Source organism: Aquila chrysaetos, chromosome 5 (assembly GCF_900496995.4).
Source record: "Aquila chrysaetos chrysaetos chromosome 5, bAquChr1.4, whole genome shotgun sequence".
NCBI lineage: Eukaryota > Metazoa > Chordata > Aves > Accipitriformes > Accipitridae > Aquila > Aquila chrysaetos.
In genome coordinates, this window is record NC_044008.1 from 47,936,417 (window position 1) to 47,953,056 (window position 16,640).

Genomic DNA, 16,640 nt, shown 5'->3' on the forward strand with positions numbered 1-16,640 from the left:
CATTTGGAACTGACCAAAACAAGTCTCCTCAATGTCATGTGAAAGCAAGATTTGCAATGGGAGGCAAACAATATACTGGTTTTGCTTTGATTCTTAATAAAATATTTTCTTACCCTTTCTGTTATAATTTCAGGCTATGCTAAACAGTCGTGAAGATGTTCCACAGTTGATGCTCGATACCAAATATCTCTTTCAAGTGACGTTTCCTTTCACCCCTTCTCCACATGCCTTGGAAATGATACAAGTCCCCAGCAGCTTCAAACTTGGCTTTCTCACAAGGGTTTAATAAAACCAATGCATTGGTATTTCATCAGAGAATATATAAAGACAGGCAGACTTTAATGTTTCATTCCTCCAGCTGCTGGATAGTATAGCAGCTTGCAGTGAATTAAACTGTTAAAAGCTTGTTCTTGAGTCAAGACTTAAAAAGTAGGAATAATTTCAGCTTGTGATTTCCTTCTCTCTTTTCTTACTCTTCTCCCTTCATTACAGTCCTGCAATGATGACTTTATATCATTAGCTGGACACAAAGGTAACCATACAGTTTTTTAGCCCAAACCTGTCAAGAAAAGCATTTATCTGACAAGCTTGCACTGGTGCCTTGTCAGCACCAGTCAGAGGGGAAGACTGCCATGTGATAAATGTTACTACTTTACAATTTTTCTTGCCTTCACTTCCTGTAACAAGAGATTTTTTTTTTGCCAAGGTAATTCAATTCATTGCCTTGATATACTGGTTCTGTTTTACAGTAGCTTTCATCCTTCTGTACTTCTTATACCTTTATTCCTTTCATAGGAGAAGTCTTTTATAAGAGTTCCTCCAGAAGACTGTGGCAGGAGGGAAGGGAAGGTCCTTCCACAATTGTTTTAAAAAAAAAAATCAACATAAATAGTTACATTGAAACTGGGGAACTGAGATCAATCAAAGACAATTGCTGTTACAAACCCACATTGTCTTTTTGCAGGCATACTGGCTTAGCTCACTGAATGCTTGCATTGCAGCTCAGGCACACTAGGCAGGTCTTCAGCTAGGGGAAGGACTCAGGTGCTCTTCTTGAAGACAGATTTCAGTTTCGTTCTCTGCAGTGACAAGTCTGGATTTTCATATCAGTCATTATAATAGAAAAGTCAGATATAAAACTCATGTCATGATCCAGGTTTGAATTACAGACTTGTTTCTCTAAAAAACTGGAGTCATATCCTGGTTTGGTTCCATCTCTAGTGCAGTGTATTTCAGAATATACACTGAGTATGCACACATGTGCACATCATCTTTTTCCCTTTCTGTTTTTTGCTGGTTTCCCTCCTCCAGTCCAGACACTGAGTAGGAATGAATGCAGCTACTGTGGTCTGGTCTTACTAATAAACCAAGCTTAATTCCTTACATTTCATCTTTATTTCATTTTGATTGCAGTATCCTTAGAAGCAGAAGTGGTCCCCATTTTGCTTTGTTCAGTCTGCTCCCTGTAGTCAGAGTGCAACAAACAGTAAGTTTATTTAGTACTGGACCCTGTCAGAACAACTGGAGAAACAGCATTCGCCTCACCACAATGATGACTGTCCTTAGAAATTCCTCAGTAAATAATGCTAGTTTTTTAGCTAGTCTATTTGACATAGTTATTAAAATCAAGTACTAGAGCTTTGAAATATTTAAAGGATTCTAATTAATTTAGTTAATTTGAATATTACAGGAAGGAATAAGTGATTTGATTTTTTTATTATTATTATTACACAGTGTTAGTACTGTTTGTTTAACTTCACAGAACCATCTGTAAATATAAAGAAGGAATCATTCTTGCTCTTTAGTGTTCTTGGTGTTTACTATGTACAGTGAAATATTCACGGTGATATCCACAGAGATATATTCAAAATATATGAAGGAAAAATTGTGTGTTTTGTTCAATAACGATAGAAGCTGTACAAAATAGTGCAGACATGTAGGTAGACTGGTATTTTAATCTGTTAAATAAAGTAGCTTTTAAATCAGTTTGTAGTGCTTTGAGTGATGCAACAGTTATGTTTTAAATATGGGATCATTTGAAAGAAGTTACTTGGAACTATGTGAACATTAGTGAATACTGTCAGTCTTGTATTGCACCATAAACATTTATTTAATGGTCTAGTTGCTTTCCTGTAACATTGTATCTTCCTGTCAGAATGGTATGCTGTCCTTGGCTCCTCAGGAATTTCTGTAAATATTTTAATGCAAGCAAGTTTTGTTGCTGTAATTCGTATATAGCCTTTTTTCACAGTTACTGGAGCTGTATGTCTGTTACCTGGGACGGTATGAGTAAAATCACAGCCTGCTCTTAAGTCTACATCGCATAGAAGTGGCAGAAGGCATGTATGTCTTTATGACAAAAATTGTTGATCAAGGAAAGTTGTTCTGACAATTTGATGCTAGGTTACTTTGAGAGGTTTGTGTGAAGTATGCTATTAACACCATGTATGCAAACAACAAAATACATTTGTAAAAGAAAGTTGAAAATGATCAGTGTCTGCTGTATGCTCTCAGAAACTTATCTTGCTTTTGCTGACGTTAATGTGTTCAACCAGTGTGTAGCTACAAAATTCTGTTTGTTATCTGTAATTTTTCTGAATATAAGGAGCAGTTTTAGTGAAAGCAAATACATGGAAGGCATTACTGAGGTTAACTTTCCTAGAATGGTATTAAAGGAGGAAGCTATTTCATTCAAATGGGAAAATGTCAAGTGATGATCATTACTGCAGTGGGAAAGCACTGAAATGGCTTATGGAGAGATGTGTAAGATGCTGTTGGCATCTTTGGATGTGTTTAGACATGTGGCTCCTGCAGTTTCTGGGGTAGGACTCAGCAGCATAGGTGGTCCCTTTCAGTCCTGTGTTCCCATAATATTCTAATAAAAGAGATTAGGACAGGTTACTTCTACCCAAGTCTCTGCTGGGCTGAGACCTTTTTTTTCCCCCCTCATTTTGTCTCAGATCCTCTTGACTATCAAATGCAAACATTTAATGGCATGATTTCAGCGACTTCAGTAGAGTCTCAATAGTAGATGTGACCTTCAGCACTTTTTAAATTTTTCAGACATGTTTTCATAAATATCGCCAAAGTTTTTTCAAAGAGTGCAAAAAAGCAGCAATTTTTAATCTCACTGATTTTAAATTTATTGTCTTAAAACAGGTGAATAGTGAAAGTATATCCAACGAAGAACCAGCATGGACACTAATCAATTTGTTTGACTTTTAAATTTTGTTAAGAATATGAGATAAACTTAACATGGACAGTGCTATTTGTCAGAATGTCAACTTGATAGTTGGAAAAATCAGTTGTCAGTCACCTGCCCAGTATGTTTAACATTTGGAAACCATCCAAAAAATGCTGCTATATGGAACAGGCAGGTAAGATGTAGTTTGCCTAATAGTTTATGTTCTTTATTCTGAAAGAGGGCAGTTAAAACAAAGCCTTTAAACTGTAATCATCAGCACATAACTGACCTGAGGTGATAGAACCAGAGAGGCTGAGCTTTAAATACCCTTTAAGTAGACTTAATAGGAAGGTTGCCTTTCTACGTTAGCAGTTGCACAAGGCTTACTTAGTCCTCTTGAGAATCTCCAGGTTCTTGCTGTTTGAAAAGGTGGGTAATTTTGTATATTTATCAAGATTCATTTTACAGAATTTCTCTGTAAGTAGCATATTTCTTAATGTTTTACCATGCTACCATTTTTAAATTTCTGCTGTAACTTTAAAAACCTAGTAAATTTAAAATTTCAGACTACAGCGCAAGAAGTTTTAATATTTTTAGACCTTTTTTGTTTAAATAGTTTATATCTTTATAAAATAGTGTGGAAATCCATCATCATCACAATCAATCTCAGGAATAATACTGCTTTTTAATTATTCAGAAGTTTTGTTGGCTTCTCTTGTAGCAAAATTTTGTAATATGTCATAATCTCATCTGAATAACATACTGATAGCAGGTATGATTCACCCTGTGTGTTACTCCAGCAAATTCTCACACTTTATCAAATTTTAATTCTGCCCGGACTATTTATTCCAAACTTAATAGGTCCTTGTCTAAAGTCTCTAGATCTAGTAATGATATTTTGTTCAAATAAGATGGCATTTTTCCCCTGTAATACCTTGATTTTACACTTCTTCTGAAGTGAAAGTTTTCTTCCCAAAGTCTAGTTAGCCTAGTGTCTTGAGGCTTTATGCCAAGTATATAAATCTGTGATTTTCACCTGAGGTGCCCTCAGTGGGAACCACTAATTCTAAGAACCTCGGAATAACAGGTTATTCAGTTGTAAATGTCCAGTTTTAAGAATCTGGCAGAACTGGGCGCTGGTGCTGTAGTCACTTTAATGCTATAAGCAAGACTAGCACAGAGAAGCTCCCTGAAAGGATGGCAGCTTGTGGTCTCAAGCTCATTGTTTGCAAAAGAATGCATTAAAAACTTCAGAACATATTTGTTGCTTTTCATCAAATGGAATATATATCTCCTTGACTGCGTGTAGCTAATTGAAAGCTCCTTGCAAATTTCAGATTAATGCGCTGTAGTTGCTTTCAGGACAGATTGCTTCCCACATGTTTTGGGATGAAGTTATGCATCTCCTGGAGACAACAGCAAAACTTTTATTGACTTCAGTATGGGCAGGATTTCTGAGTTTATCATCTCATCTTTCAAGTAGTCCACTGAAATACTTAAGAATAAGCAGCAGAATGCAGGCAGGTGCATAGAATAAAGTTTGGTTTGGTTTTCGTGTAATGTCCAGCCAAACAAATTCTAAAATCTGCATAGCTCATTGAATTTCTTTTGCTCCATTTAAATCAATCTTGCAATATCTTCTAATGGTTAACCATAAACTCGTTATTTATGTACATGTCTAAATAACGTTAAAAGCTTTCATTTTAGAAGTGGTGAAAGGTCCCATTTTCCCTGTGAAAAATGTACAGAGAAAAATGGCACTATACACTGTTATTCTTGTTTGTTTTTCTCACTCTCAGGTAGTTTTTAATTCTCTGTTGATGATAATGCTTTGATCCTAGAGATACCTGGCTGGAGAACAAAAGTGGGTTCATAATGACCCAGCTTTCCGTGTGCTTGAAGCATCAATTTCTGCTCAAGCACTACATTGTTCATAAAATTTTTGCAGCTGCTGACTGAATCCTAGGTCATCTTTTCAGCTTTAAAAATAGTGCATAATATTGACTACTTAATAATGCAGTGGAAAAGCAAATAAATATTGATCAGTGCAGATTTCTCAGAAATCCAGCTGTTGTTATGCATTTCTGATTACTGTCTGCTGACAGTAGTTAAGTAAAAACTGAGAGTAATTTCCTGCATGTGGTGAATCCATGTGCACAGTGCACGTTTTGACAATGTGTAATCAGTGCACATTATAACACAATATATATTTTGCTTTGTGTTTTTCTTCATAAAAATATAATCTGCAGAGCACGTGACTGTCTTGCATATAGTGACAGTTCATCAAGCTCAAGAGATTAGTCACAGAGAGAGATTATCCAGCCTACAGATGTCTATATACAGTCTAAGGTGCATTAGCTAGCAGAGCTGTAGTGGGAAGCCTTGCGCTGGCCTGGAATGCACTCTTTCCTTCTTTCTTTCAGCTCTCTCGAACTGCAAAGATGTGTGACCAGACCTTTTTAGCAGTTGTATTTGGTCCATGTGACAAGTGCTACAAAGAGAAGCCCCTTAGGGCTGTTTACATCAAATCAGAACAACTCAGCTACTGCTCGCTATGTGTGGAAATGGTACGTTATTGATTTTATCAGCCAGAATGTGGAAAGACTGCAAAAAACGGGGGTTGGATGTATTAATGGTCTGTTACGTTGGATTTTTATGGACAGCAAATAAGCATTGCTAGGCCTGTGGACTGCTAAACAAACAGCTCTGCAGACACCTGGTGTTTCCATGAGCCTGCAACAGAGGTGGCCCAGGGGTTCAAGGATACTTTTTATGATTCTTGATTGAAAAATGGCCACGAGCTTTTTTCCCTGGGGTACCACATTCCTCAGCTGTGCAAATGTTATGTGCCTGTCTAAACTCTGCTCTGAGGTACATGTGTGCAAGTCTGCTTGGCCTACAATCTTGAGCGTTTCCCATTACCTTTAACAGAACTTTAAAAAAAAAGATTAAACCATTGCAATAAACTCATTCACTAGTGACTAGGGGATACAAAGTTCATCTAGTCTGTCTCAGTAAAAACGAGACGCAAGTGAAGTGCTGTCAGAACTCCTTCGTGGCCCGCGTTTCATACTGAGACCATGTCGTCTCGTAGGCTATGTTCAGTACTTGGGTGAGAGCTGGAAGTAGCTACAATGAGGATAAGGTGGGAAAAGGTTGCACAGCAGTGGTATGTCTTCTGTCACCATGTGTCTGCATCACCACAGAAGGTGGTAATAGGGGAGATGAGCAAACCTGCTAGCTTGACCAGCAGGTCCTGCCAGAATACTTGCATGAAGAAGGGATGATATTGGAGGCTTTCTAATCTCCAGCAATTACTGGTGAGGTGATATCCCACTCTCCTGGTAGGGAGCACTGTTTTAGGGAGTTCACGGTGGGTTTTTTTAGATGAAATACAAAGCTAAGGTCATGAACCTGTGTGGCTACCGAAGAGCTGGTCTCCAAAACTCCTTTTGTAAACTTAAGAATTTTGTTGTCCTGATTATACTGCAGCTTGGTGTAGTTTTATTTTATCTTCTTGAACCATTGTGTATTATCAGTTGGAGAAGACATCCTTCACTGTTTCCTCCCCAGAACTGGTCTCTACCATGACTGGGTAGGGTCCAATAGTTTGTTGTATTTGAGTGTCAGATGAAATGATCTCTGCAGGAATGCTAAAAGGTTTAACTAGCTGTGTTTACAAAACACTGTTTTACAGGCAGATGAGAGCACTGATTTGGTGGTTGTAGGTGGTGCACTCTGTACAGTTCACTGGCTGACACAGCACATGCTCATGTGTTACATTGTTTAGGAGGAAATTTAGATTTAATGACTGCAAGACAAAAGACAGTCCCTTCCCGGTTTATTTGATTCTCCTGACTTTGAAATTGCTGCTTTGTTCAGGTCCTTCTTGGCCAACAGCCTATAAATAGCTATTTATCCAGTAAATTTTTGCATGACTTGATAAATGCATGCTGGAATTGCAGGAAACTGCCTGTTTATTATTTACAGTTCCTGCAACTTTCTCCTTATTATTCGCATTATGGAAGTTAGACTCCTACCAACTGAAACAGCTGGTAGGTGGAAACAGGCTGAGACTTCAGGAAGAATTGCGTCAGTACCTAACAGCCTGTTAGGCTTCCTATTAGCACTGCTGCAGGATCTTGGGCTTTCTGGTAGATCTGGCTTTAGCTTGGTTCTTCATATTTATTTTGTAAAAGATTTAAAAACAAATATTCAGAACACAGAGAGCTCTTTGCACTGAAAATACATATGGGTAGGGAAATTGTAGCCTCTATTGAATTGATTTTTCAGAGCTGTGGGTATGCTTTGAGTTACATCAAAATGCACAATATATCTTTGCCACTCTTGTGCACGTGTTTGTGGATGCTTGTGCATAATGTGGTGTATAATTGGCTGATCTCTTTGCAACTTCCTGATTTGCACATGCAGCTCCTAATTTCAGTCCAGCAGATGCACACATGCATTTTCATCAGCCAACCAACACATGTTGAGGGATAACAGAATTAGAAGTTGCTGATTCCCGGTGTTGAGATCATCCTACTTCAATTGTTTGCCTTTTAGACAAAATAATCTTTTCTCTCTGGGGTTTTGCCTGCTTTGGAGATTGGTGCTAATCAGTAGAAACTCCGTCAGTGTTTGCTGGTTTAGTCTCCCCACAGAAGTATTAGTAAATTAGCTTACAATTTAAAAAGAGATCAGCTGGTGAATTAGCAAGAGTGAGACTTACTTTAAAGACCTAACTTTTGAGATAGGCAACAATTTGTCACACACTGTTAGACCCTCCATTTTCCCCAGCGTCCTTATTAACGGAACACTACCAACTTTCTTCCATGCATCCCCATCACTACAATCTGGTGTATTTGCCATGTGTGGAAGGTAGATTTATGATTGCAAAAACGACTGGTTTTGCCACAATTCTTGGTGATTAATGTTTCTGTAGCGGCTCCATAGAATAATGCCCTATAGAAAGCTGACTACTTTCAGAGCAGTTGCCTCAAAATGTATGAAACCAAGGGTCAGCTTGCCTTTGCTCCATTGGGAAGAATCCGAGAAAAAAGCTGTCTTATAAGAAGCTGTCCTTGTTTTGGGCAACTTGGAAGCTCAGTGCTGCTGAGGTCATAGCAGCCAGTTTGGAAGTGGTCAGCTTTCTAGGCAATGCTGGTGGTCAGTATGAAGCCACAGCAACAAATACTTTTATGTGCCAGTCATTACTGCACAATTAATGGATCATAACATTACAAAGTGGAGTTCAATTACTCGTTACTGCTTTTCCATATATTCTGCATTCCATACCTCCTGTGCAGGATGTTTTCACAGCCTTTTGTCCAGTGCTGATATGTTTTGAAACTCATCTGAAAGTAGAGACCAGACTAAGAGAACCTATTCTTCATCCACTGCTGCTGACTGAACTGCCATTTCAGATTAAACATGCCTTCTGTATAGTGAATTCTAAACTGTGTTAACAAATTATTTACTACTATTTTTTTTTTAAATTGCAATTGCTAATACATTATTAAAAGTACATAGCCTTCAGTATGGTTAGATTTTATGAAAAGGGAGAAACAAAAAGCCTTGATTGTTTACTAAATGGAAACATTTTTTCTTTTTTAGTTGACTTAGTACTATGTTACGATCTGATCTGGTGCATTTTACTTAAAGCTCCCAAATGGCCTTAACTCTAACCTGTGGTTTTTGCATGGTTAGCTAACGACTACATGGGTAGTTAAGTAGCTTGGTCAGATGAGCTAAATATTTCTTTTTTTCATTCAAACTAATGAAATACGCTTTAACTATCACACGCTTCTGTAGCTCGCTCTGTTTGGTAGAGGCTTCTCTTTCACCTCATGGCTCTGCTTATCCCTGTCATCTTGGGACTAGTATCATGTATCAGTCTGAACATGTATGGTTCCCAAAGAATCTCCCCTTCCATGCTGTTCTTTGTAGACTTTTTAATCCCATTTAATGCCATTCCCCAAGGCAGCGAGACTGTTCACATCAGTAAGGCAAGAAAGTCTGGGGTTTTCACTGTCAGAACTGTGCCAACTATCTGACTTACAGGTGTTATCGAAGCCAAATTCCTTAGAGCTGATGTGTTCCTATCAAGGCAAAGAAATTTCCTATGTTTTTTGTTAGACTTAACTTCTGGGCCCCTTCACACTTACGAGGTGTCAGAAGTAGGGCATTTGTCATAGACTAAAATCCTTCAAAAACGAAGTTTCTTCAAAATCTTCCCCTGCCACTCGCCCAGGACACAGCTGCATTATTGAGTTTAGTATAAGTAGGTTTAATTTTTCAGATATGAAGATAACACACTAGACGCTTCCTGTCACTTTCCTGCTAAAAGATGGTGGGTTTTTTTCTTTTGGTATCACTTTAAATATACTGAATTTTTATTTCCTTGGCACAGTCAGTGTGCTGGAAAGCATTTCCTATGTGCTGTTTACTCTGAGAGGCTTTGAAGGATGTTCCCATATCCAGCAGTTTGTGAACTTCATAGATTATACTGCCTACTTTTTCTTTCGTGATACTGAATGTAACTGGATCAATTCGATTTGGGATTCAAAATTTCAAGTCCAGGGTTGCTTACGTGGCCATCAGGCTGGTGGGGTTAGGTCACACCAGTTTCTGTGGACAAACAAGAAGACTGGAAATACATCCACTGCCTTTGACTCTCCAGCAAAGTAACCCAGCTCCTGCCTGCAGATCCATTGACTTGGAGAGACCTGGAGCACACGGCCAGACCAGGGCCTGAATTCAGCCTCCGGAGTGACAGGGAAGAGCTCAGCAGCTCTGCCTGTGCGTCCTGGTCGGACAGTGACACTGCTGCTAAGCCCAGTGTGGGAAAGGACTTTTCTTTTCTCCGAGACCCACATTGTGTCCAGGATGTGCCCAGAGTCTAAACAACAGCTGCAAACACGTATTTTCTTATCTCCCCTTCCAATCTTGGCACATCTCCAGGTTAAACAATAGCCATTGGATTGTCTGTTTTCTGGCTAAAGGGAGACAATGGGAGTCAATATGAGCAGAGTTACTCCGTGTAGATCAAGGACAATGACTGTAATAAGAAGAGGACGTTTTCAAGGAACTCCCAGGGAACAAAAAGCCGCAAGGCCATGTGCCACGGCTCTCTGGAAGCATCAGCTGCTCCGTGCGCTCAGCACACGCTCCCGATCTGCACCGAAGCAGAGTCCGCAGAGCCGTGGAGCTGTGCCCTGGGCTCACACCAGCACCAAAGCAGAGGGTTCTTTGTTCCCTTTGGGCTTTTGGAAACTGGTCCCTTTCAAGGGCTGGGAAGGCCACGGACCCTACTGTGCTTATCTGTGTGCAGGGGAAAGAGGTGGCTTGTTTAGGGGGAAAAAAAAGGAAGGAAACCCTGGCAACACCAAATTGAAAAATGAGGGGTTCAAAGCATAGTAGAGAGAAGGGTTCAGACCACTCGCTGCATCTGTCCGGCTGGCACAGGAGCTGGGCTGGAGACCTTCTGAGTGACCGAGTCTCCTAGTGCTCCCTACCCATAGGAGTATAAGGGAACGATGGAGCTGAGCTGGGACTTGCTAAGCCTGGAGAGGAACTGTCTTCCCGGTCTGATATTTTAAAGTGCCGTTGGGGTGACCGATGACTTTTTTTTTACTCTTTCCCCCACAGAGCATGCAACTTCTGGTACAAAGAAGTTTGGGTACCAAGCGGAAGCACGCTTTTGCGCGTATTTCTGGGGAGACGAAGCCTTTGGGCTGTGAAAATGGCTTGGGATGCCCAGCAAGTGGAAGCCTGTGGGTAGGAGGAGGGCGGGAGGCGAGGCCGCCTGCCTGGAGGCCGGCAGGGATGCGGAGCCCGCCGTGCGGCCTCTCCGCGTGGGGCCGGGCGAGGGCTGCCGGCTCTCGCGGGTGTTTTTCCGCACGGTGTCCGCTCAGGTGCTGGCTGCACGCAGGGCTGGAGGAGCATCCCGCCTGGCCCCGGACGTCAGCGTGGGGAGGGGGAGGGAGCCCGGGCCGGCTCGGGCGCCGTTGCTGAGGCAGCAGGAGCCTCAGCAGCATCCCCGAGAGCCAGGCGAGCAAACTCCTCCTCCCTCCCGCTCTCATCTCGTCTCTCTCCCCGCTTCCTTTGCAAAGATGGCAACCGAGGGGCTGCGCGAGAACGAGACCTTGGCGTCGCTGAAAAACGAGGCCGAGAGCCTGAAGGGCAAGCTGGAGGAGGAGCGGGCCAAGCTGCACGACGTGGAGCGTGAGTGGGGCCGGGGCGGGAGGGCCGGGGGCACCGCCGGGGCGCTGCGGCCGCCCCGCGCGGGGAGCGCGGCCGCCGCACGCCCGGCACCGCGGGCCTGGCCTCGCCGCCTCCACGGGAAAACACGCGGCTGCTGCCGCCCCAAAATGGGAGCGCGGCTGGAAGCCGGCTCCGCCTGCCTGGGAAAAGCAGGCGTCCCGCTCCGGAGCAGGGTGCAGAGAGACCTGGTGTGTCCGCCCCCCCCCCCCCCCCAGCCCCGGTGCACGCGTCTGGTGTCGCGACAGTCGGCTTTCCAGCCGAGAGCACGATGGCTGCGTGCGCTCGGCCGCGCCGCTCAAACTCTGCACGGCTCCGCACCGGTGTAAATGGGAAGCAGCCGGGGAGCGCGGCCGGTGCAGCCTCCCTGGGCGTTCGGTGCCGCGCGGTGACGGCCGCCCCGGAGCCCCGCATCGCCTCGGCCCGCCGGCCGCCCGGCCGCCCGCATCGCCCCGGCCGCGGGGGCTTCTGGCCTCGCTCGGGCTGCGCGGAGGCAGCTGTGCTTCCTGCGCTGCCTTCGGGGCGGGGGGGGCGGGGAGGCGGGGAGGGGAAGGGACCGTGAAATACCCCTTTTGGTGGATTCTGAGGTTTATTTGCATCGTTTTAATGGACATCGTAGTGGCAGGAGCAAAGAGTAAACGCAGCCTTGTGGAAGCTGATGGGCATTTGCTTTAACGAGGCCGGGATTTCACCCAAGGTGGAAGGGCTTAAAAAGGAACGCTGTTTCCAAAAACACCTCCTCCTCTCAGCTCCCCCCAGGGAAACAACTTGCAGGGATCCAGTGCTGATTCAGAGGTGCAGGGTGAGTCAATGCTCGAGCTGTCAACGCATAACTCACCGTTATCAGCTGCAGTTTCAAGATCCGTGGGTAACGTAAGAGAAATGACATGGACAGATTTCAACCCTGCCCTTCCCCTGTGCCCTCCCACCCCTGTTCAGCGAAAAATAAGCTAATCTTATTTTTATGGAGCTTCTCAACTAGGTATTAATTCATCTGACCTGAGATATAAAAATCCTTTTATTTTTGTTATTTCATTTTTGTAATTACAGTGATACAATATATTGCAGGGCTTTTTTTTGAGAAAAACATGTAAATTACTGTACTCCTCTGAAATCATGTAACTCGCTTTATTAGAAATATTAGTGGGTCATTATATCATCCCTTTTGATGACTTAAATGTTGAAAAGGAATCTGAGCCTGTAGACAGTGATTGAGCTCTTAGTGTTTTGTAAGACTGAAGGACCGGCAAACATTCTTAAATTTCAGGTGGGGGAGGGTTAAAAGATTTTTTTCTGGAGTAAATAGAGCATTTTCTTGTCTAAATTAGACAATCATATGTTATGTGAGTGTCCTATTAATAGGAATCATTAAACAAATGGAGATGGCCTCATTACAGAAACATTACCATAAATCGTCATATTCCTACAGTATAATTTCTGTATCAGAAGTAGTGGGGCCTCTGCTTAACAGACCTCTTAAGCATATGCTTAAATCCATTTTTGCTCACAAAGAGATTTACTTATGATTGCAGTGATACTGTAACAGTGCGTGTCATTGATAGTCATAGGATATTTATGTCTTTGTCATATGTAAAATCTGTAAACTTACATTGGAAAGCTGTGTTTGCGTAGCCGTGACATGATTTCTAAGATAAAAGTCTTATGCTGCTGTAGAATAATGCTCCCTCATGATATTTTATATCATTGATTCTGTATCAGAGCTTTTTTGCACTTAAATTATCCCCAAGAACTATTTCTGCAGAGATTGTAAGTTTCAGAATAAAGCATCTCTTCTGTTTTGGTGGGTTTTTTCCTAATCTAAAATTGTATCTTTTGCATTTTTTTGCTTTGATCGTGACTTTCCCTCTATGGTTCCCAAAACAAACAGCTGGCTGAACTAGGATTGCCCTTATTTGTTCAACTCGTTTTGAACAGCAGCTCTCAAAAATGTGGATAGAAAAAGGAAATACCAAACATGCATTTGATTTGCAATCTAAAATTTTAAGGATTAAATTCTACCGCTTGAGAATTTTAAGTGTAAATAAAACAGTTTGTTCTGTTCATGAGATCCACAAATGTTTAAGGCCAGAAGGGACCATTAGGACCAACTGACTTTGCAGCACAGAAAAGATCAAAGACCCAATCGTATCTGCATCAAGTCCACATCCCCTGTTCAGGCCAAACAATACGTTTTAGAAAAAAAGCCTGTTTTATCTGGATCTTTGTAAAACCACTCAAGCTACTTATTGGCTTTAGCTGATCTACTTGCCTGAGTGCATAATTTTCAACTATCTTGAAACAATATTGGAGAATGCTTCAAAATAATTATCTGACTCTAAAACCTGTGCTAGGCGGGTGCAGGATTATTATGGCTGTGGTTGGAGATAAGTGTCCTCAGAGAATCAGTAAGGCTAAACCAGTCAATTCCACAGAGTCTCAGCTGCGTTGACATAATGGAAACACTTTGTCCATTGTCTGTGAAACGTTTGTTTTTTCAGATATGTTCTGGACACAAGCATCTTTCCAGCTGCCATAATAACCTCCTGTCCTGTGTTTTCATGTCTCTTGATTGGATCATTTGGCAGGTTTCCTTGGGCAAAAGTAGGGGGAAATGTTATCTTTTCCTCAGTGGGTTTATATGGTACTTTCTCAGAAACTTGCTTTTGACCTCCTGTTAGAGATGGCATGGACAAATTGTGGTGGACATGGTGGACAGCACTTGTCCCTTGGCTGGGTGAGACTGGTTGAGCAGAGATTTCAGATGAGAACATAATTCTGGCACAGCCTGTGGGGCTGCTGGTTTTGAAAGACAACTCTTAAAAAGCTAATCCACTAGAAATCAGTCCCTGCCTTAGGCAGAAATTGCTCCCCTGACCCTGTGCCAGGGAATGATCTCGAAGTTAAGGGTGCCTGCTCTCTGGCTGTGACAGCCCTTCCTAGCCCATGAGTTTTCCTGCAGCTCTAGAAAAGTGACAAAGGGTGAAGCAGCAATGCAGCTCCGGAGCAATCACCTGCCATGTGACATGTGGAGCTCAGCCTCCAGCATGGCATTGAAAAGCTTAAGATTTCTTCCACCAGCTCATTAAAATGTGAGCTGCTGCATTTATTTCAAAAGATTTGAGTCAGGCATTGCCCCCTTAGCTAACAGCAGCTGGATCATCTTAGGTTTCAGCGTGGACAAACACGCAACATGGGGAAGCACTGGATCCTGTTAGCTCTTCTCTAGACAGACTTATTTTTTATTCTGGTGCCAGGGTCTCCTGCCCCAGGACCCCTACTCTACTGTGAGACTTGAAGCAGCTCCCACCCTCCCTAATGCTTCGTGTGAAGTGTGTCAGAGCTGCCACAGCGTGCCAAGATACATCATGGCCCTGCTCGGCTCCATGCTGGATGAACAACACTGGAGCAGAGCAAATAGGTTTCCTCAGATGACGCTTTCTCCCAGACATGGGCAGATGACCCCAGCATGAGGCATCAGGGTTACATGAGACACCTTTAGTTGTCAGCTGCAGTGGGATGAATTTTATGTCAAAGTGAGTTTGCACAATTGGAAGTGTAAATTTGTTGGGTTTTTAAGAATACCAGCTGAAAGTACTGCTATTAAATGAGGTATCAAAGAGCAGACTTCTCCTCCACCAGACGATGCTACTCAGGAAAGTTGCTTGCCAGCCCTCTCTGTTTCTCTTTCCTATAAAAGAAATAGCTGTCCCTATGAAGTCCTCGATGTCCGTAGACACTGTTGAGAAGTTGAGTAGCGCACTCTTACAGCAAATGCCAAGCTTCCCTGCTCACTCAGCTGTGTCCTGGCCCTCAGTGCTCCCCTGGCCACCAGAAGGGATGGCACAGCAGAGGAGGAGTGCCAGTGGCTAGTACCTGTATCACATTGCACCACCGCTGCGGTGCCGAGAACCGACGGCGGGTGGGAGCCTCACATCCAGAGGCTCATATCACAGCCTCACATAAAACAAGTGTTTTACTGTTGAAACTTTGGAGATTTGGTGCTTAACCCCTTCATTTGTCTGATTTTTTCCTCCAAGACCCAGTAGTGGTCTTCACTTCTGCTGAGTACCTTGAGGCATGTGTTAGCCTGGAGGCTGTCTGTGCACTTTCAAGCCTCAGTCAGATTGAGGATTTCCCAATAAGAGGGGGCAAGGGGGTAATCTATTTTCCAGTTATACTTGGGTGTGATGATCTGCAAGAGCTTCAGCAGCTACAGCCCTGGAATTCAAGCCCCGAGTGAATTCATCCTTATCTTTATCTGATGAACATGTTCATACACTGCCCACCTTGGTTTTACTACCTGCCCGCTCTGAAGCAGAGTTTGTTGGCTTGCACTATAACTCAAACTTCACGGATTAATTCCTTCAAGTGACATTACTCATAAACATAGAGATTTGCCAGGGCAGAGCTTTGATGCAGGGCTCTCTAACCATCAGCTGTTTGCAGTTCATCAGGTGGCAGAGCGTGTGGAGGCGCTGGGCCAGTTTGTGATGAAGACCAGGAGGACCCTGAAGGGCCACGGAAATAAAGTTCTCTGTATGGACTGGTGCAAAGACAAGAGAAGAATTGTGAGCTCTTCCCAGGTATGCTGTTGGGCAGATGTTTTTCAAAGCTGCTGTTGGGCACTATAGAAATCTGGCTGTGCGATGTGCCAGTCTTTGCAGATGATACCTGTGTAGAGTGTAAATGTTTTCAAGATACCCTTAAAGCAGTTCATTGGCAATGTATTTGTTCTGAGAGCATAAATCCAAGCTTCTGACCATTGCTACACCTGTGGTAGCTAATACCCTAAATATTTCTTGTCCAGTCATACACAGATTTTCCCCATATTCCCTACTACAATAGAAAACAGAGAACTCATCTGAGGCCACTTTTATTTCCTTGTTCTTTACAGACAAAATATTTAGTAACAATTTGAGTTTCTGTTTTCAGAGAAAATAATCAGGAAAATGGAAGGGCAGAAATGTTGATTCTTCTAGAGATTTCTGTGCAAAGAAATTTCTTGTGCAGTCTGTATGATTGGTGCGACGTTGAAAGCCTCAAACATCTTGCCAAAATTACTGCATTTACTTGGGCATTTTGAGAAATAGTCCTAACACCTGCTCAAGACCAGTCTCATGAGCGGGAGGAGGTAATGAGATAATTACTTTCTAGATCCCCTAGTTCATCCTGAGCCCAGTATGGCAGTGAGTGAGCT

General features: G+C 42.7%; 2 protein-coding genes across 3 annotated transcripts in view; both read left to right on the plus strand.

Moving 5' to 3' along the window:
• Window positions 1-3,122, plus strand: part of MYO5C (myosin VC) — a 37,834-nt gene extending 34,712 nt beyond the window's left edge. Inside the window, exon 41 of the mRNA XM_030013745.1 lies at window positions 134-3,122. Within this exon, the coding sequence (XP_029869605.1) occupies window positions 134-286 (153 nt within the window). The 3' untranslated portion in view covers window positions 287-3,122. The remainder of the gene's footprint in view (window positions 1-133) is intronic.
• Window positions 3,123-3,524: 402 nt separating this feature from the next.
• Window positions 3,525-16,640, plus strand: part of GNB5 (G protein subunit beta 5) — a 30,562-nt gene continuing 17,446 nt past the window's right edge. The window contains exons 1-4 of one of the 2 annotated variants that reach the window (XM_030013747.2): window positions 3,525-3,613; window positions 5,608-5,751; window positions 11,296-11,407; window positions 15,890-16,026. In XM_030013747.2, the coding sequence (XP_029869607.1) occupies window positions 5,626-5,751; window positions 11,296-11,407; window positions 15,890-16,026 (375 nt within the window). In that variant the 5' untranslated portion in view covers window positions 3,525-3,613; window positions 5,608-5,625. Of the gene's footprint in view, window positions 3,614-5,607; window positions 5,752-10,984; window positions 11,408-15,889; window positions 16,027-16,640 lie in introns of those variants that run through there. The other variant, XM_030013746.1, reaches the window with a different exon arrangement.